At 36.3% G+C, this 21,331-nt stretch overlaps 1 protein-coding gene across 2 annotated transcripts; it reads left to right on the top strand.

Annotated features, from left to right (window-relative positions):
- Window positions 1–896: 896 nt before the first annotated feature.
- LOC145100652 (uncharacterized) lies at window positions 897–5,770 on the top strand. Of its 2 annotated transcripts, none has more exons than XM_079037839.1 (10): window positions 897–1,053; window positions 1,167–1,244; window positions 2,815–2,837; window positions 2,992–3,283; window positions 3,359–3,656; window positions 3,770–3,832; window positions 3,926–4,266; window positions 4,369–4,461; window positions 4,555–4,671; window positions 5,271–5,770. In XM_079037839.1, exons 4-10 carry the CDS (start codon window positions 2,999–3,001, stop codon window positions 5,418–5,420), a joined length of 1,347 nt encoding a protein of 448 aa, XP_078893965.1. In that variant the 5' UTR covers window positions 897–1,053; window positions 1,167–1,244; window positions 2,815–2,837; window positions 2,992–2,998; the 3' UTR covers window positions 5,421–5,770. The 2 variants fall into 2 exon arrangements, with proteins under 2 accessions (XP_078893965.1, XP_078893963.1); XM_079037837.1 differs by having other exon boundaries at window positions 2,815–2,873.
- The last annotated feature ends 15,561 nt before the right edge of the window (window positions 5,771–21,331 follow it).

The raw sequence follows: 21,331 nt of genomic DNA, 5'->3' as shown, positions 1-21,331 counted from the left end.
CTGAAAACATTATAAAGAGTGAAAATGTAGGGGTATGAACTCATAGTTTTTTGTGCACGTGTTGGACAACGAGACTGGAAAAATGACCCTCGAGTTGATGTACGCGGTATTAACGGTATCCTAATGATAATTAAACACATAATTGTATTTAAATTAGAGAAAAAATTAATTTAAGTGTTAGGAAACACTTGCTTTTGTGTTAGGAAATGTTACCGAGAATTGTTTGAAGTGAAAGAGAGGGTTCTCGGTCACTACTACAAAATGAGTCTAATGCAACCTTTTAGATGCAACCTTGTAACAATAGTTGCATTTGATTATAAATAAGATCCTGTCCAACAAAAAGGTTGCATTAAAAGATTTATTGCAACCGTTTTTTATAAAAGTTGCAAGTTATATTAAAAATTGTAACTTTTTTTAAGAAAAGTTGCAAATTATATTTAACACTGTAACTTTTTTCTAAAAGGTTACAAATTTTGTTAAAAATTGCAACTTTTATTACAAAGGTTGTATTGTTAAAACATGAATGCAATTTTTAGGGTAAAGGTCCATGTTTTATAATTTTGAAATCTAAATTATAAAATAAAATAAACAAAGTTTAATTAAAACACTTCTATATATAATTTAAATATAATATCCAAGATATTAATTATTATTATCAAATAAACTTCAAATTTTCTTTAAATAAATTTTTCGTACATTTATTTTCAAAAAATTTGATTTATATATCTTATCTAATTTCATTTTCCCTCTCAATAAATAACATTTTATTTCAATTCCCGCTAAATTTTTTTTATTTCCCTGTAACTAAATCATACAATATAATTTCCAATATTTGACTTTTCAACTAAAAGCACGCTATACCTGATTACATCTGATCTTTCAATCGACGTCATACTCCTCTCAACCCTAAGTCGGGAATCAGGCAATCATTACAATTGAAGGTAGCAGGCTCACAGTGCCATTCATTGGCACTGTTCATCTCGTTTCCAAAGTTTCGATTCACACCATTGAAGGCTCCAAGACTTAGTTATCTTCGTACCTTTTCTATTCAAGGCAAGCGATAATAGCTAATTGAAACCTCATTTAACCTAATCGATTCCAAACTATTTCGTCTCTCCGATTTGAGTTGTTAAATATTTTCTCTACTCTCGGTTAATCTTCCACAGGTGCCAGGAGGCGGAATACCCTCATCTAATTGTCAATTTCATCAAAGCTTCTTGCTTAAGTCTGTCTACCCAAACCAGGTATGACCCTGTACCTTTTTTTTCTCAAATTACTCTTCTACTTGATATAATTCAGTAGATTTTTGCTTCAGAGCATAGCTAATTGATTCAAAGTTGTTTGTTTAATGATTTACCATGCATATACATGTTAAACATGATCATATTTGAAAGAAAGGTACATACATAACATATGATATTTATTTACCTTGATTTATAATAGAAAAATACCAAACAACCCCTACACAAATTCGCAAAAATAATCCCTGCTTTGAAGTTATAAGTACTAAACAGCCCCTCCATAAATCAATGCCAAACACCATAATACTAAAACAGGGAGTAGAACATTATAGCATATATGGGACTTATACCCAACTGCAACTATGAAGTTCTTGAGTTCGGTTAGAATTTGTATCTGTAGAAGGCTTTCAGCAGAAGATTCCTCCCAAAGACATAAAAAGGAAGAGTTTTCCAGTTAGACAAATAAGAATAAACTTATAAGTTGATCATGTAGTATTTGGATTAAATATCTTCTTAAAAAAATTGAACCAAATCAAGAGCATATGGGATGATATAACCAACATAGGCAATTAACACAGAGATTGTGTTTAACAGTTGAACCTAAAATGAGAAACAGCATATAACATGAGAAGTAATCAAAAAGTTAGAAATATAATTTTTATATAATATAATATTATATATTACAGAAAAGTATGAGTGATTTTTACCTTGGAATCAAACTCCTGAACATCCTTAATCAATTAAAAAAATAGTTTCCAATAGACTGGGAGATGTTGCGAAAAGGAAGCATCTTCAATATGGAAATATAAAGACAGATTTGAGTATTATTAAATTATGACTAGCATATTATAAGTCCAACACATTTATTTTATTTTCAATCTCTTAAACCCAAAATATGCTCACGGACATGTTTGTAAAAGTCAAATTACAACAGATTTGACTATTTTCCCCTACATAATTTTTTTTATAATAAGCCACATTTTTGCCGTATTAACATTTTTTTCTGCATTATATGCATTGTACTTTATAAATTTTTTACTTTTAACTATTTTTTCATAAGAATGTATACACTTTTTCTATGTCTTACTGATTTGCCCCTGGATTTTTTCAGTTTCCTAAAACGCCATTCTCATTGTTTTTACTATGTCTTAATTAGGTGTATAAACAAAGACTGTTATAACCGGCTTGACAGCTAATTTTATACGAAAATAGTTGATTTTTACTTGGATTGTATTATAATTGTCTATAATATAGCTTATATTGGTTGTGAGTGTTACAGATTCATGGCTGCAAAAAATGTCATGCTACTTAGACAACTTGATTTGTCGCATAAATTTATTTTCATTAAGGTCCCCAATAAAACAGAAAATGTTTTACAAGTTATCTAGACCGGACTTAGTTTATAAAAAAAAATCATAATAGAAGGACCAAAATGAGCTTTATCTAGAATTGACATTATTCATAATAAAACAAATACACACATAGACACTTCGTGTGTATTTGGTCAATTGAGTTTTATTTTTATCTTTTTTTTATATTTTAAATTAGAGATGCATGTGTGGTTGTTTTGCAGGTTCCTTTCGATTCAGTTTAATCGTAAGTATCGGAGTTGCATTGTGCCTTATTTGTCAGGTTCTTGTTTCTTTTTTTATTTAATTTTATGATTGTAGGAAAAAATTACATGCAAGTGATACTACAATGCTATTATTATGTATTTTGAACTTAAATTGATAATTTCACTTTTGAGCAGGCCGATAATGGGAAAACAAAACAAGCAAGATCAAAGTGCACAAAAAGAAATGAATGATTATGAGAAGAATAGACTTTTGAGGATTAAAGAAAACCAAGCAAGACTAAAAGATTTGGGAGTTAAAAGCATTGCAAATTCTTTGACAAGTTTGGTAGAAAGTCAAAAACCAAAGAAAAAACAAGTGAAACCAACGTATATCGGTGCTAGAGATTCAGACTATATTCCTGATTTGGGTGATGATAATGATGGAGATTACCATGAAGTTGCTAGAAGTGTTCAAGTATCCAAAAAGGTAATCATATTAGCAAATCTGTAATTGTTTTATTTTGATGTTGATATTTAATAATGAAAAGTAAATTTGTTACAGCAACATCGTCCACAATATATTGCACCAATGTCCATGAATAGACTTGCTAATTTAACAAGGCAACGTCGGGTGATTGCTCCAAATGTCTCGAATAAGTATCCATTGGTTTCGAATGCAACAAAAGAAAAACAATCTAGATCAAAGACTAGTATGGGTGACTTAATCTTGAGGAATAAAGGACCGCAAAGGGAAAGAGAGGTATTCAAACAAAATGCGGAAAAGCATAATTGTATCATAAGTGGAGCAAAGAGACAATTGGCTCTTGTTGATGAGGATGAGGATGATGAGATATCTCAAGGTAGTATCTTGTCAATCTAAATGTTTATTTAATTAATGAGAAATAACAAAGTCACCTCATAAAACTACATGTTATATTAATTTACGTTTCTACGATTTTTGATGTTATTGCAGCTGATATGGAGCAATTTGGTTTGAAAGATAATGTTAATGAAGGACGTCTTGCGCAATGTGAAGGTACTTTCGTTTAGTTTAATGAATATTTCATTAATTGTTATATTTTTTTGTAATTGCTATTTATTATTGGTGTTATATTTACTCATTAATTAGAAGATGATGTTGATCAAAATGATGACCATGAAGACATGGACCGTTTGAAATATGCAAATATTGAAAATGAGATTGAAGTTGATGATAGCGATGACGATTTGGGAAATGAGGATGATGTACTTTTTGAAGAACAATTAGAAAATATGATGTGCCCGATGATGCTAAAACTTGGGTTCTTAGGACAATTGGAAATTTGTATAAGGTATACAAATGTAGGTTCAAGAAAAAACACTTCTATCAATTTAAGGACAATAAAAACAAGATGGAAGAATCGACATGAATGCATTCCTCAAGAAGAGTTCTCAAAACTATTAGTGTTATGGAATAAAAAAGATGTGGCGGTAATTTCAAAAACATTTTCTTTATTACTAGTGTTTGTTAATATTTGATTTGTCTTTAGGTGTATTTGGTCAATTGAGTTTTATATATTAATGTGTGTGTAGAAACGTTGTTCGCGTGCAAAAGAAATACGCAAGTCTCTAAAAAATATGCACACGGCTGGTCCAAAAAGTTTTGCTAGAATTTGTGACGAAATGGTAATTAATGTCTTCTTTTTGCTTGTGATTTGTGTTTTTATTTTCCCACACTTTGATACTTTCTTGTTGATATTTATGTTATCACGTGTATAGAAAAATGAAGATCCAAACAAGGAATTCCCAACTCTAAGTCAAATGTTTGAACGTACACGTAAAAGGACAGATGGGCATGTATATGTCGATACATATGATGACACGGCAAATAAAATTGTAAGTTTGTATTTCAATTTTACAATAATTTTCCCTTTTAATAGTAAACTATCTTTTTAGATGCTAAATTGCAGTTTTTAGACATTAAATTGCAATTTTTTATATGTTAAAATGCAATTTCCTAGATGTTGAAATGCGGTTTTTCTAGATGTTAAAATGTAGTTTTTTATTTACATATAAAAACAGTCTTTTGATAGCAGATTTTTGGACATCAAATACTTGTCTTTTACACAATAAAAAAATGTTTTTAATGCAGTTTTTTAGATGTTAAAATGCAATTTTTTTAGATGCTAGAATGTAGTTTTTTTTACATAAAAACACTATTTTGATAGCAGATTTTTGGACATCAAATAACTGTCTTTTACACGAAAAAAAATATTTTAAGATGCAGTTTTTTTTAGATGTTAAAATGCAGTTTTTTTTTTTACATAAAAACAGTTTTTTGAAAGCAGATTTTTGGACATCAAATAGTTGTCTTTTAAACAATAAAAAAATTGTTCTTTTCTGCATTTATATGCAAATTTTTTTACAATATAAACAACTTTTTAATGGTAGATGCTTTAGTAAAATTATCCTATTCATTTTTAATAATCTTGTAGGAACAAATGAAGAAGTATGAACATCTAGAAGATGAAAGTGATGTCATAGATCCTTATATGATTGTGATGAAAAAAGAGAATGATGGATACCGTCGACTTTATGGTAGAGGCGTTACTAATAGATTGATAAAAAAAAGTGGGGGGTGGTGATGCATCATACATGATTCCGACGGGACTTATGGAATCATTCAAAGCAAATGAAGTTGAAAGAAATGAGTTGATTGAAATGCGGAAAGAGATTCAAGAGGACCATGAAAAAAAAACAGGCCGAATTAGAAGCTATGCAAATAGATATTAAAAAACAGCAAGAAAACCTTGAAGCCATGATGCGAAAGTTAGCGGAACAACAACCTCGAGAAACCCGATAGTTGCTAATATGATTTATCGTCTATGTTTAATACACATCTAGAATGTTTTTAATAATTTTTTTGTGATTATAGTTGACAACTTTGTGTTGGCTTTGATTTATGGTTGTTATTTTGAATTTAGATATGACAAAGGAGACCATAAAATTATATAATATATTTATGTTATTATTTTTATGGTGTAATTTTAGTAGTAATGTATATTTGTAGCAATGTAGTAAACATATGTGGCATCTATATGATTAGGAAAAAAAATGTCGCATTGAAATTAGAAAAATCACAAAAACAAAGTTGCATTTGACTATAAACAAGGTTGCATTTTTCAATTAAAGACATAACAAAGGTTGCATATGCCATATAGAAAGGTTGCAATTCTTTACTAGAAAACATAATTAAGGTTGCATTTGATTATAAAAAAAATTGCATTTTCGTAACTAAAACAGTTAAAAAAGTTGCATCCAAGTGTAAAAAAGTTGCATATGAGTATTAAAAAGGTTGCTTTTGCATAACACACGTTGCAATAAAAAAAAGTTGCATTTAAAAAAGATTTGCAACTATCTCAAAAAGGGTTGCATTTTCGATGAAAAAAGTTGCTTTAGATCTAATGCAACTTTACCTAATGCAACCTTTGGTAAAAGGTTGCTTTAGGCATTATGCAACTTTTACAAGGCCTAATGCAACCTTTTGGCGGGGTTGCATTAGCTTCATTTTGTTGTAGTGGGTCAAGGTTCAATCCAAGGACTAGGTTCTCGGTCCAGAGGGGTTTTTGGTCAGAACTAGTTTTCGGCCGAACACAAGTTCTCAACTGAAATTAGGTTCTTGGTTATGCTATTGTCTTCGACCACTTGATGCTATGAAGGCTGTTCTTGGTGTTCTTGGGAAAACTATGAAGATTTGAAGGTTTCTTCTTGAAGATATGAGTGTTCTTGGATGATCATTGGGAGCAAAATGAGAGAGTTTTCCGGTGGAAATGGTGAGAAATGATCAAGTTTTCATAAGAAAACCTTTATAGCGGTTGGGTTTTAGGCCTGAGATGGGTTCTCGACCGAGATCGGTTTTCGGCCTGAGGGTTTTCAGCTGAAAAAAGATGGCTGAACGAATTTTGTTTTTTTTCGAGGGAAAAATCTTGGTTTTTCGAGCGTTTTTGGTTCCGAAAACTTATATAATCTTTATTTATATATTTTAGATTACTTTCTATCCTACATGAAATTAAAGGAATAAATAAAATTCAAAATTTTATTTAAGGTGGTCGACTTTTATTGACTGGAAAAGTATCAGGTTGTCACATCATCCCCTCGTAAGAGGGAATTTCGTCCTGAAATTCTTTTTATAGAGTACAATCATGGACTAGGAGAAAGATGTGGGTACTTCTGTTGCATCTGGTCTTCTCGCTCCCAAGTGAATTCAGGTCCCCGCTTGGCATTCCAGCAAACCTTCACTATTGTGCGACTTTGTTTCCTTCGTTTGACTTCCCTATCCATGATTTCGACTGTTCTTCCACGAAGTTAAGACTCTCGTTTATCTCGATTTAATCGAGTGGAATCACAAGAGTCTCGTCGGATAGACACTTCTTAAGATTTGACCCGTGGAAGATGGGATGTATGTTGCTAAGTTCTTGAGGTAAGCGGAGTTTGTAAGCTACGGGGCCGATCCTAGCGAGGATCTCGAATGCGCCAATGTATCTTCGATTTAGCTTTCCATGCTTTCCGAAGAGTGTCATGCCCTTCCTAGGTGAGACCTTGAACATAACGCGATCACCAACCTGGAATTCCAAGGGTTTCCGTCTCTTGTCGGTGTAGCTCTTTTGTCTATCTCTTGAGGCTTTTAAACGTTCTCAAATTTGTATGATATTTTATGTGGTTTCTCGAATGATTTTCGGGCTCATGAAAGTGATATCAGGGACTTGTCCCTTAGCCAGCTGCGTGTCGCCTACTTCTGCGCAGCACATAGGGGATCTGCACTTACGGCCATAGAGGGCTTCGAATGGAGCAGCATTGATGCTGGTGTGATAGTTGATGTTATAAGAATACTCGACCAATGGAAATGGGTATCCCATGACTTGCCAAAATCGATAACACATGCTCTCAGCATGTCTTCGAGCGTTTTAATGGTTCTCTCACTCTGCCCATCGGTTTGTGGATGGTAAGTTATAGTCATGTACAACTTAGTCCCAAGAGCCTTCTGAAGTGACAGCCAGAATCTCGAGATGAATCTACTATCTCTATCCGAGATAATAGATATGGGAACACCGTGCAGTCGTACTATCTCTTGGATGTAGGTTCTAGTTAGTTTCTCCATTTTGTATGTTTCTTTGATTGGCAGGAAGTGGGCGAACTTGGTCAGTTTGTCAACGATTACCCAAATAGTGTTGTGACCACTCGAGATCTTGGGCAATTTGGTGATGAGGTCCATTGTAATTCGTTCCCACTTCTACTCAGGTATTTATGGCTGTTGAAGTAGACCTGAGGGCTTTAGATATTCTACCTTCACCTTGGTGTAAGTTAGGCACTTGCCCACGTAGGTAGCAATCTCAACTTTCATGTTTGGCCACCTATAGAGTTTCTTGAGATCCAAATACATCTTATCTGAACCCGGGTGAACGGAGTATCGAGTTTTGTGGGCTTCATTCATGATAACCTCCCTATAACCACAGAACCTTAGGGTCCAGATCCGGTTCATGAAATAACGAACTCTGTCTCCCTTGATCTCAATGTTCTTTTCCATTCCTCGTAGGGTTTCACCTGCCACATTTTCTGGTTTTAAGTCTTCCAGCTGAGCCTCTTTGATTTGCGTGGATAGATGGGAATGGATTGTCATGGTTAGTGTCTTCACCCTATGATCTGAGTACTCCTTTTGGCTAAGGGTATCTACTACTACATTGGCTTTGTCGGGATGATAGCGTATGTGACATCCCCATTTTCACGGCCAGAAAAGACCGATTTTGTTTATGCTTTATAAAAATCAGAATACTTCTTTTAATAAAAACGTTACAGAATTTTTTACCAGTAAAACATGATAAATACGTTATCAAAGCATTTCCAAAGAAAAGTATTTTTATTCATTTTAAAACATTTGGGATGTCATCGTCAATACAAAAACATAAGCATAAACAGAACTTACATTCAGTATCACTAGTGATTTATATGTCCTTAATCTCTCAGTGTAATGTGACTTCATATCAACACCTATGATATAAATAAACTGAGTGGGTCAAGTTAGGAAACCTGGTGAGTACATAGGGTTTTCAACCCACAATAATAGAATTATTATGTTTAAACAATCAAACAATCAACCCAATTACCCATCCCCATTATCTTCTTTACTCTTAAGGATCTATCCTAAGAGTCATCTATCCTGCATTCGTTTATTCCGAAGTCCCTTGCTTCCAGGGTTATAGGACTGGCACTAAATCCATAGCTGCCAATGCTCGTTCGTAAAGCACTAATTCCATAGTTGCTAAAGTTTATTCATCGGGTACTAAATCCATAGCTACCAGTGTTTATCTAATAGGTACTAAGTCCATAGCTACCAATTCCTAACAGGTACTAAGTCCATAGCTACCAGTGTTTAACTAATAGGTACTAAGTCCATAGCTACCAATTCCTAACAGGTACTAAATCCATAGCTACCAGTGTTTGTCCAATAGGCACTGAGTCCATAGCTTCCAGTGTTATTTATTAGGCACTAAGTCTATAGTTGCTTATGTTTACTCATATCATCTTTTCTCTCCCATCATTCATCTACCCATGTCATCCCCAACATATTTGTATATATAAAATACGCATACAGTTTAAATCATTTAAAACATGTATAAAAACGTTCATCCAGTATAGACAGCAAGTCAGGGCTTCACTAGAGCAGTGTTCCCGAGCCGAAAGGCTCTTTTCTCGGAGCCGTCGGGCTCTCTAGGGCTTCCGCCTTGTGCTAGGGAGTTACCCTAGGCTTTGAGGGGGGGGGGGTTAGGGAGGCTTAGAGAGAGAGTTTAGAGAGAGAAAGAAGTGGGAAATGGAGGAACCCGGAACCTCTATTTATAGGTTGAATTCCTGATGGACTCGCCGAGTAGGAGGACCTACTCGCCGAGTTGGGGCATGTGGCAGCCTTCTGGTGGTGCCACGTGTCCAATTCTGGTGGTGCCACGTCACCCCCCATCGCGTATTAGCCTTCAAATTTATAAAAATCATACCTCTCGCATACGAGCTCCGTCTTCGATGTTCTTTTTTTCAATGCGTAGGTAAAATCAAGATCTACAACTTTCATTTAGACTCCGTCGGCTAATTCTCGACCGATCTCAAATTTAACAGTAGGAGGCGTTTAGACTGTTAAATGACCGCGAAGAATTCGTAATTCCTTCATACGGACTCCGTTTTCGTCTATCTTTTTACCGTTGAGTTCCTATTAATGAGATCTTCAACTCTCATTTAGGTCGCCTAAGTCAAAAACAGCTTGAACTAAAATTCGAGTTTCGGGTCGTTCACTGCTAAGCCGAATCTTAGAAAAATCATAACTTCCTCATACGCAGTCAGATTTGGGCCTTCTTTTTTTGTATGTTCTCGGTTTAACATATACTACAACTTTCGTTTAGATTGATAAGGCTAAAAGTTGCTCCATCGTGAATTTACTATTTACGCTTCCCAGTGTCGTGCCGGTTTTGCCGTAAAACTTCGACGGGCCATAACTTTCTTGTTATAACTCGGATTTCGGCGTTCTTTATATGTACGAAAACCTTGAGACATATTCTACAACTTTGGTTAAGACTATTTATTATAAATAATATTTTGCCAAAAAAGCCTTTTTCGACACTTATTGCCTCTAAATTGACTAGCCCGAATCTACGGGCGTTACAATTATCTCCTCCTCAGGATGATTATGTCCCAGAATCATCAACGAAACAGGATTGTATAATGACTCCATACGTTATCTCTTCATCCTATATAATAACTGTAACTTTTATGTTGCTTCGAACGAGTATCTAACTCTTGGACTCCTTGACTGCAGGCGGTGCTCGGTCTTGCACCTGCTCTTTAGACTTTCAATCATGAACTTCGTGTCATAGCCTCATACTTTATCAGAGACTCCTTATTCTTCTTAAAAACCTTAGGATAAGTTAATTTGATTACTACAATTGACCGATGTGTCATATTCTAGTGACCTATCATCGTATGTAGCAACGCTTAGACTCAGGTCTCTTAGAGTCAAATTCCGGAATGAAATATGCCTTCCTTCATGTTCTAATGTGATATAATCACATTTTAACATGTTGCATTTCTAGCTACCAACTTCTTTAACAATGAGCGTGATACTTCTATTGATCGCTTTGATTTCAATCGTTTGGTTTAAGTCGGATGCTACATCAAACTTGGTTCTCTGAACCACGTAACCTACTCATCGTAGTCGGACTCAATGTGATATGACCATTAGGGTCGAGATAACAACAATATTCTTAGTCATTACCGAAACAATGGTAATGATATACTTGAATAAAATGAAATCAATTACTAGCTTCTTGGTAACCTTGTGACTTTCCCTGATCCAAGTGTGAGTCCTGTGCTTCCAGTAGTATAGGCCTCTACTACCATTCACACCTACTCATACTCATCCTAAGTATTGTCTCGCAGTTCTCCAAGTCATTATCACAAAAAACAATTTTTAATACATATAAATGTGTCCAAACAATCATAAAAATTTCCCTAGACTCTACAAGGACTTCTTCCATGCGTATGTTCAATCATTAATTCTACTTCAACTCGGTTGGCGGTGGAAACTCCATACGATGGGACAACTTCAGGAATTACACCAATCGTTCCATCATCCCGCCGATCGAAGGTATACTTTGGACGTACCGTACTCTTCTAAACACACTATTATTTTACCATACATATTCTAAAGGCAAGATACAACTCTTACGATATCTTCCGATAGATGTCATTCACTATCATAAGCCTTTTCGTTTCCTCCATTTGCTCAGTCTACTATGAGTCCTTATCATGACATTCTATAAACCAAAGCAACCGTTCGGTGTATCGATACGAGAATATAGATAGAGGAAGAGTTAGACGCATATTCATCTGTATTACTCCAAAAAGTTACATGTCAGTTCTAATATCGTAATTAAAGTTTAGAAACCTGAGCACATAAAATTTCCATATCCGGTCGGCAACAGACCATAGATCCGATTATACATTTAGCATCATAAATCATTTAGCACATAAAAGCATATTAGGCATTTTCCCTAAATAAGCTAGTGCTTGTGTCTATTCAGGTGTATTACCTAAGACACACTCCTCACCATCATTGCTTAGCATTCTAAGTTTAAGTCTAGAAATAAGTCCATATTCCTAGTTCGCTTAAACTAATGCTCTGATACCAACTGTGACATCCCCCTTTTCACGGCCAGAAAAGACCAATTTTGTTTATGCTTTATAAAAATCAAAGTACCTCTTTTAATAAAAACGTTGTGGAATTTGTTCCCAGTAAAACATGATAAATACGTTATCAAAGCATTTCCGAAGAAAAGTATATTTATTCATTTTAAAACATTTGGGATGTCATCGTCAATACAAAAACATAAGCATAAACAGAACTTACATTCAGTATCACTAGTGATTTATATGTCCTTAATCTCTCAGTGTAATGTGACTTCATATCAACACCTGTGATATAAATAAACTGAGTGGGTCAGGTTGGGAAACCTGGTGAGTACATAGGGTTTTCAACCCACAATAATATAATTATTATGTTTAAACAATCAAACAATCAAACAATCAACCCAATTACCCATCCCCATTATCTTCTTTACTCTTAAGGATCTATCCTAAGAGTCATCTATCCTGCATTCGTTTATTCCGAAGTCCCTTGCTTCCAGGGTTATAGGACTGGCACTAAATCCGTAGCTGCCAATGCTCGTTTGTAAAGCACTAATTCCATAGCTGCTATAGTTTATTCATCGAGTACTAAATCCATAGCTACCAGTGTTTATCTAATAGGTACTAAGTCCATAGCTACCAATTCCTAACAGGTACTAAGTCCATAGCTACCAGTGTTTAACTAATAGGTACTAAGTCCATAGCTACCAATTCCTAACAGGTACTAAATCCATAGCTACCAGTGTTTGTCCAATAGGCACTAAGTCCATAGCTGCCAGTGTTATTTATTAGGCACTAAGTCTATAGTTGCTTATGTTTACTCATATCATCTTTTCTCTCCCATTATCATCTACCCATGTCATCCGCAACATATTTGTATATATAAAATACGCATACAGTTTAAATCATTTAAAACATGTATAAAAACGTTCATCCAACATAGACAACAAGTACTCAGATAATATGCACACATAACACGTAGTTTATATAAAATACTTCATATCTATGTGTAAGATGAAAGAGACCATGCACTCACCTGAAAAGATGGTGACTCGGCGCTTGGACAACACTTCGTTACTCTTAACACAATTTTCCTCGACAAAACCTAGTATCAATATGACTAGGGTTTAGTCTGACGTTAACCGCGACTAATTAATAGTCTAGCTATTATTATTATTATTATATAAGCGTTAAATAACACTCAATATAACTCATAATAATAGCCCAAATAATTATTTTAAGGTCCTAATAATGTTACTATAATTAATTAGAAGCTATATTAAAGATAGCGTAGGCGTAACTCACTTACAGCGGGTTTTTCGCAAAACAGGGCTTCGCTGGAGCAGCGTTCCCGAGCCGAAAGGCTCTTTTCTCGGAGCCATCGGGCTCTCTGGGGCTTCCGCCTTGTGCTAGGGAGTTACCTTAGGCTTTGGGGGGGGGGGGGGGGGGGTTAGGGAGGCATAGAGAGAGAGTTTAGAGAGAGAAAAAAGTGGGGAAAGGTGTAGGAAATGGAGGAACCCGGAACCTCTATTTATAGGTTGAATTCCTGATGGACTCGCCGAGTAGGAGGACCTACTCACCGAGTTGGGGTATGTGATAGCCTTCTGGTGGTGCCACATGTCCAATTCTGGTGGTGCCACGTCACCCCCTATCGCGTATTACCCTTCAAATTTATAAAAATCATAACTCTCGCATACGAGATCCGTTTTCGACATTCTTTTTTTCAACACGTAGGTAAAATCAAGATCTACAACTTTCATTTAGACTCCGTCAGCTAATTCTCGACCGATCTCAAATTTAACTGTAGGAGGCGTTTAGACTGTTAAATGACCGCGAAGAATTCGTAATTCCTTCAAACGGACTCCGTTTTCATCTATCTTTTTACCGTTGAGTTCCTATTAATGAGATATTCAACTCTAATTTAGGTCGCATAAGCCAAAAACCGCTCGAACTAAAATTCGAGTTTCGGGTCGTGCAATGCTAAGCCGAATCTTAGAAAAATCATAACTTCCTCATACGAAGTCAGATTTGGGTGTTCTTTTTTTGTATGTTCTCGGTTTAACATATACTACAACTTTCATTTAGATTGATAAGGCTAAAATTCTCTCCATCGTAAATTTACTATTTACGCTTCCCGGTGTCGTGTCGGTTTTGCCGTAAAACTTCGACGTGCCATAACTTCCTCGTTATAACTCGGATTTCGGCGTTCTTTATATGTACGAAAACCTTGAGACATATTCTACAACTTGTTAAGACTATTTATTATAAATAATATTTTTCTGAAAAGTCTTTTTCGACACTTATTGCCTCTAAATTGACTAGCCCGGATCTACGGGCGTTACAATGTATCTCACACTTGTAATCATTGAGTAGCTCTACCATCGCCGTTGTCTCATGTTAAGATCCTTCTGATCAAAGATGTGTTGAAGGCTTTTATGGTCGGTGAAGATAGTGCACTTGGTACCATAGAGGCAGTGTCTCCAGATTTTTAGGGCAAAGACCATTGCTCCCAATTCCAAATCATGAGTTGTAAATTTGACTTCGTGTGCCTTAAGCTGTCTCAAGGCGTAAGAAATAACTTTTCCCTGTTGCATCAGCACACAACCTAGCCCTTGATTGGATGCATCACAGTATACGACAAAATCCTCTGTCCCTTCTGGAAGAGACAAGATAGGTACGCTACACAGGGCCTGTTTCAATCTATGGAATGCAGTGTCTTGTCTTTCTCCCCAACTGAAATTCACACCCCTTTGATTCAGGGTGGTGAGTGGTTTAGCAATTTTGGAAAAGTTCTGTATAAATCTGCGATAGTAGCCAGCAAGACCCAAGAATTGACGGATTTCTGTGGGCGTTCTCGGTGCTGACCAATTCTCAATTGCCTTTATCTTGGAAGGGTCCATGTGTATGCATTCAGTGCTGACCACGTGACCTAGGAAAGTTACCTTCCTGATCCAGAACTCGCACATAGAGAATTTCACATATAGTTTCTCCGTCCTCAATGTTGCTAGCACTTGTCTCAAGTGTTGTCTATGTTCTTCCTCACTTCGTGAATAGATAAGTATATCATCTATGAACACTATCACACATTTTTCTAGGAAAGGATGACACACCTGATTCATAAAGTCCATGAATACGTCGGGTGTGTTGGTTAGAACAAGGGCATCACTACAAACTCTTAGTGTCTGTACAGAGTCTGAAATGTTGTCTTGGGAACATCACTCTCCTGGATTCGTAATTAATGGTACCCCGATCTCAGGTCTATCTTTAAAAAGTAGCTGTCTCCTTAAAGTTGATCGAAGAGATCGTCGATTCTGGGTAGAGGGTAGTGATTCTTAATGGTGAGTTTGTTTAGTTCGTGATAGTCTATGCACATCCGGAAAGATCCATCCTTCTTCTTTACGAACAAGATTGGTGCTCCCCAGGGTGAGAAGCTTGGTCTAATGAATCCCTTGCTGAGCAATTCGTTCAGCTGGCTGGGTAATTCCTTCATTTCTGCCTGTGCTAGACGATAAGGGGATTTAGTTACAGGGGTAGCTCCGGGAATCAAGTCGATCCGGAACTCGAATTGGTTTTTAGTAGGAACTCTTGGAAGATCTTCAAGGAAGATATCATGAAAGTTTCCGGCTTCAGGGATGCTCTCGATGTCATTAACTTCTTGTTAATCATTGACCACATGTGCCACGAATGCATGACATTCATTTTGCAAGTATTTTTGAGCTTTGATGCACAAAATGATGCGAAGGTTCGTGCTGATTTTATCACCATAGATAACGAGGGCTTCGTCATTTGGCAGATTGAGTCGAATGGATTTTTCGTAACAAAGAATATCGGCATGATTGGGGCTCAACCAATCCATGTCGATGATAACATCAAAGCTTTTTATGGAGATTGGCATAAGGTCGATTGGAAAGGAATAATCGTTTAGAGTGAGAGTGCATCCTATGAATACGTCGTTAGTGCTCTCTTTCTTTCCGTTAGCCATCTCAACGGTGAATGTTTCGGCTAGTGTTTAGGATTTGTGTTTGAGTAGGTGTTTAAATTCATGACTGACAAAACTCCTCTCCACACCACTATCAAAGAGAATGCATGCATAAGAGTTGTCGAGGAGGAATGTACCCGTGACTATGGTGGGATCAGCAACTGCCTCCTCCTGGCCCATTGCAAGCACTTTTCTGTGTTGCCCGCAGCTGTTGCTTTAGGGAAATTCCTCTTGTAGTGTTCGGTTTCACTACAACCATAGAAGGCTTGGCCTACTCCATCTCCACTTCTCCAGGAGCCTGATTGGTTGGTTGGACTTGTGCTTTGCAAAAATGGGTTATGTGCCGCTTTCTGCCACAATTGGTGCATTGCATGTCACGTTAAGGTCAATGATGATGGAAGTTATATTTTTCGCACCTTGGGAGGGTTCCAACATATATACTGGCCGGTGCTTGAGTAGTGGGAACATCAGCAGGAATGGTAGCAGCATGGACTATCACTGTTTGTTGTTTCTTGGAGGGCTCTTGCAAATATTGGCCCTTTCGTTTGTTCCAGAACTTCTTTTTCCCACCATCCTCTCTAGGTGGTTCATGAGCAGCTGGCACGGGATCTTGACGATCCCCATGGACTGTCAATGTCTGAGCTAGTCGTTTGGCACTATCAAACGTGAGTGAATTGGCAGCTAATACATTTCCTTGCATCGGGGGAGTTAATCCCCATAAGAATCTCTCCACTTTCTTGCTCTCCTAGTGACCATCCCGAGACATAAAAGGGCAAGATCACTAAACCTCGCAGTGTAAGCCGCAATATCAGAGCCTTTCATCTTCAAGTTCTAGAGCTCCTGCTCCAGATTTTTCATCTCGCCTTGTGGATAGTATTCGGAGAGCATTAGTTCCTTCAAATCCTCCCAACTCATAGCATTTTCTACCGGCAGAGTCAGGGATTTGACTTGGCTATTCCATCAAGTTAGTGCCCTGTCAGTGAAGGTGCATGCTGCAAACTTCACTTTGTTTGTTTCGGGGCACGCATAGATCTTGAATATTGATTCGGTTTTCTCAAACCAATGGGTTAGTGCAACGACTCCTCCAGTGCCATCGAAGGATCGAGGTTTCGCATTGGTGAATTTCTTGTACCAACACTCCTTCGTGTGTCCATAATTGTCACCAAGGTTAGATGGGTTGGCACCATTACCCGCCTAGTTTGTGCCACTGGCATTGATCTGCGACATGGCGGAAGCCATAACGGCTGTCACTACTGCTTGGAAGAGAGCATGATCGTACTGAGGAGGTGGAGGCGGCAGATTTGTTGGAGGATTGTTGTTCTTTCTGTTGGACTTCTTCTTCAGAGGCATCTTTCTCTAAAATAATTTGAGAGAAAAATAATGGTAAGTCCTCTATAGTGGTCAGGAGTCATGTGATATTAAACAGTGTATATCTTATCCTAACAGTTATAGTGTTCTATCCATCGATTTACAGTGGAGGTCTACTTAATGCAAGTAAACAATCACCAGGAATTTAATAGCAAAACTTAGAATGAAATTCGTACAATGTATTTGGCTCTAGTATCGTAGTTCTACAAAAAACTCATGTAGTATTTTAATTGTAGGTTCCGAACGAGTATTTCTCTTGTATAAATTGTTGGTAAGTTTCAGACTTGTTGCAACACCACTATCACTCCCAAACACACATTGGTCGTATCTCAAATACGTATAGTTGATCAGGCTATATTTATCCCATAAATGATTACATAACTGTCCAGGTTTAACCATAGTGTTCAACATCTAAATATTTTTCTTTTGTTCTTCTTGTGATACGGTTTCTGGTATGTACGTAGTGTTATCATACTTCTTATAAAATACTTAGATTTTAAAAGTATACTTCTAGTTCAGATTGCTTCCCCCCTTAGTGTTTATAGTTGTATATCATGTAAGGTTTGATATACTTAGTTCACTATAAACAATGTTCTGATACCAATCTGTCACACCCCAAACCGGAACGGCGGAAACATTCGAGGGCGGAGGACATCATGTACAGTATCACAACCATTGCATCATAGTAATCAAAGTAAACACAACCATTACATTGAATAAGTAAAGTATTTACATCTGTTATATACATAATTTGTATGAAAACAAAATGTATAACAAAAGTATAAAAGACGCGACTCTAAAAGTCGCGTCTTCTCAAAACCTTTGGGTGTACCTGTCTACCGGTTCCCTAAGAATACAAGTGGGTTTGAAAGTGTATCAACATTTAAGTTGGTGAGTTTATAAGAATGTTTTTGTAAATGAAAAACCTGTCTTTGAATCAGTGAAAATGTTTGTATGTTTCTCAAGAAAATCCAATATTTTCTTTAGTAGTGTAAAGTAGTCTTAAACCCTAAGACCAAGTGTATGTTAGTTACTGTATTCTGTAGTTGTATGTGAAAGTATTAGTATGTATGCCTGGATACCACCAGTTGTATTGTATCGTGTTGTCTTGTATGAAAACCATTGAATGAAATCCCTGATTACTTCGAGTAGTGTATAATATGTTCTATATGAAAACATTGGCTACCACCAGTAAGGTATAGTATGTTCTGTATGAAAACCCTGGCTACCACAAGTAAAGTATAGTACGTTCTGTATGAAAACCCTGGCTACCACAGTAATGTATAGTACGTTCTGTATGAAAACCCTGGCTACCACCAGTAATGTATAGTATGTTCTATATGAAAACCTTGGCTACCACCAATAATATATAGCGTGTTCTGAATGAAAACCTTGGTTGCCACCAGTAATGTATAGTAGATTTATTACTTAAAATAAAGCCATGTGTTTGTATTCCCTGGAATCCTCCAGTTGTAGTGTATAGTAGTTTTATTAATTAAAATAAAACTATTTGAAGAATTGAAATCTCGTAAACAAATGGTTAGTTTATATTGTTGTGAGTTTGGTATAACCATGCTTGATGTGACCTAGTGACCTCTACGACGTTCTTCAGACGTCGGAACGGTATAATATTTGTCACCCCAGGCATGCCTGCCTAACTGTAGCTAGCAGTTTAGGTTTGGGATTGTCAGTCCCGTATAGATCTATAAACAAATCTCGTGATCTCCCTCCAAGAGACTCTGTGTCACACCCCCAAACCAGAACGGCGGAATCGTTCGAGGGCGGATGACTTCATATAGTATCGAAAGAGTTGAATACATAGTAAAGAAAGTAAACACATCCAACATATATATAATTGAAAAAGTTACATCATTTGTAAGCATTACATGTTCCAAAATATCAATTACAATATGTTGTCAAAAGATTTGTTTAGACACCTACGCATCCCTTCTGCAATAGCTGAAGTTTACCTGTATTACTGAATTCCTGAGAAATACAAGTCGATTTGAAAGAGTAGATCAGCATTTAAGCTGGTGAGTTCATAAGTATTTAATGTCACTGTTTGAATAAAATCAAATGAATTTGTTTGTAGATGTTCGAAAAACTCCTAGAATATCCAATATTTCCTACTAGTATAAAAGTAGTCTTCTACAAAGACTCGACTATTTTGAAGGTTTGTTTTTAGAAATCCAATATCCGTCCATAAGTGTGTAGTAGTTTAAAAGTTCCAATACTGAAATGCAATCGTGTTTTTCATGCCTAGAGTAGTAGATTTGTGTAAGTATAAAATCACTAAGGCATTTGATAACCCTATAAATCAATAATTTCTTAATACTCCATGTGAGTTTTATAACCATACTAATGACCCAGACTGCCTGTAACAACGTTCTTCAGGCGTTGGAATGTTATGACGTTTGTCACCCCAGGCCTGCCGGCCTAGCTGTAGCTAACAGCTTAGGTTCGGGATTGTCATTCCCGTATAAATCTATACACAAGTATCACACTCCTCTACAAGGGATTATGGTATATAATACAGGACTTAAAATGCATACTCGAAAGTACGTGAAATGTCTCACAAAACTTAGTATAAAACAGATTTATGTATGAAAATGTCCATTTGTTCTTGTATATGAAAGTATCTCTTCGATATAGTGATTCTAGTATGTAAATGTTCATGATTTTCTTGTGAATTATACCAATTATAGTTTTTCAAAATGTGTGTGTTTCGTTCATATAGTAAACCCTAGTGTAATGCTCACTTGTTATGTAAAGTATAACATTTAAAGTGGCATAAATGATCACATATACTTAAAGTATAAATAAAGGGTTTGATTCGCATATATATATATATATATATATATATATATATATATATATATATATATATATATATATATATATATATATATATATATATATATAAACATGTTTTATTTCCAAAAGACAAGATGTTATCGAGAATATATATAGCATACGAAAGTTCCTATGTAGTAGTTATGAATCACATATGATTCACTTGATAAAAGAGTATATAGTGAAACTTTATGTTACACACGATAATAACCGTGTGTTTAATTGTATTTCCCCCCTTAAAAGTGTATAAAAAGCAATGATAAACATTTGAAAGTGTAGTTTATAGGGGTATGAACTCACTTGATTGATTTGAAGAAAACGAGATGAAAATCGAGCAGAACTTCGGCTTGTGAAAGTCGATTTTCTCGAGATTCTCGGGAATCTCGGGAGTCTCGGGAGTGTAGAACCTTCCTTCAGAACTTGAGTGTGAAAACTGAGGCTTTGGGAGGGCTTCGGGAGCTTAACCGCAGAGTTTCTGCACGAGAGATGGAAGAATGGAGCACCTAAACCCGACACCCCAAGAGTTCTATTTATAGGGTGGATTTTTGGGTGCCACGTCATGGAAAAGGGCGTGCCATGTCATGGTGAGTCCTCTTATCCTCTTCCATTGATTGGACGCCCTCAGTCACTTGTCGGGTCGCGGCGAACTGTGCCACGTCGTGGCAGGCCTGACAGCCTCGGATTTTGGACCCCAAACTTCTAAAATCCATAACTTTTGCGTATAAGCTCCGTTTTCGACGTTCTTTATATGCACGTGTAGCTGAAAATATGCTCTACAACTCTCGTTTAGACTTCGTCGACAAATTTTGACTTTATTTTTAATGGGCCGGGACACGAAAAGTCCGTTAAAAATCCATAACTTCTTCATCTGATGTCCGTTTTCATCAGACTTTTCGCCGTTGCGCTACTATTGTTGAGACCTTCGATTCTCATTTAGGTTGTTTCGGTCAAAAGTCTCTTGAGCTCTATTTCGAGTTTTTAGTTGTCTACTGCTATATCCGGATCTTGGAAAAATCATAACTTCCTCATACGAAGTCAGATTTGGACGTTCTTTTTGTGTACGCTCACGGTTTAATGATATCTACAACTTTCATTTAGATACTTAAGGCTAAAAACTATTGTATTGAAACTTCG

Source organism: Lactuca serriola, chromosome 4, assembly GCF_051521515.1.
Source record: "Lactuca serriola cultivar US96UC23 chromosome 4, Lser_US96UC23_V15, whole genome shotgun sequence".
Taxonomy (NCBI): Eukaryota; Viridiplantae; Streptophyta; class Magnoliopsida; order Asterales; family Asteraceae; genus Lactuca; species Lactuca serriola.
This window is presented reverse-complemented; position numbering and strand designations above follow the sequence as displayed.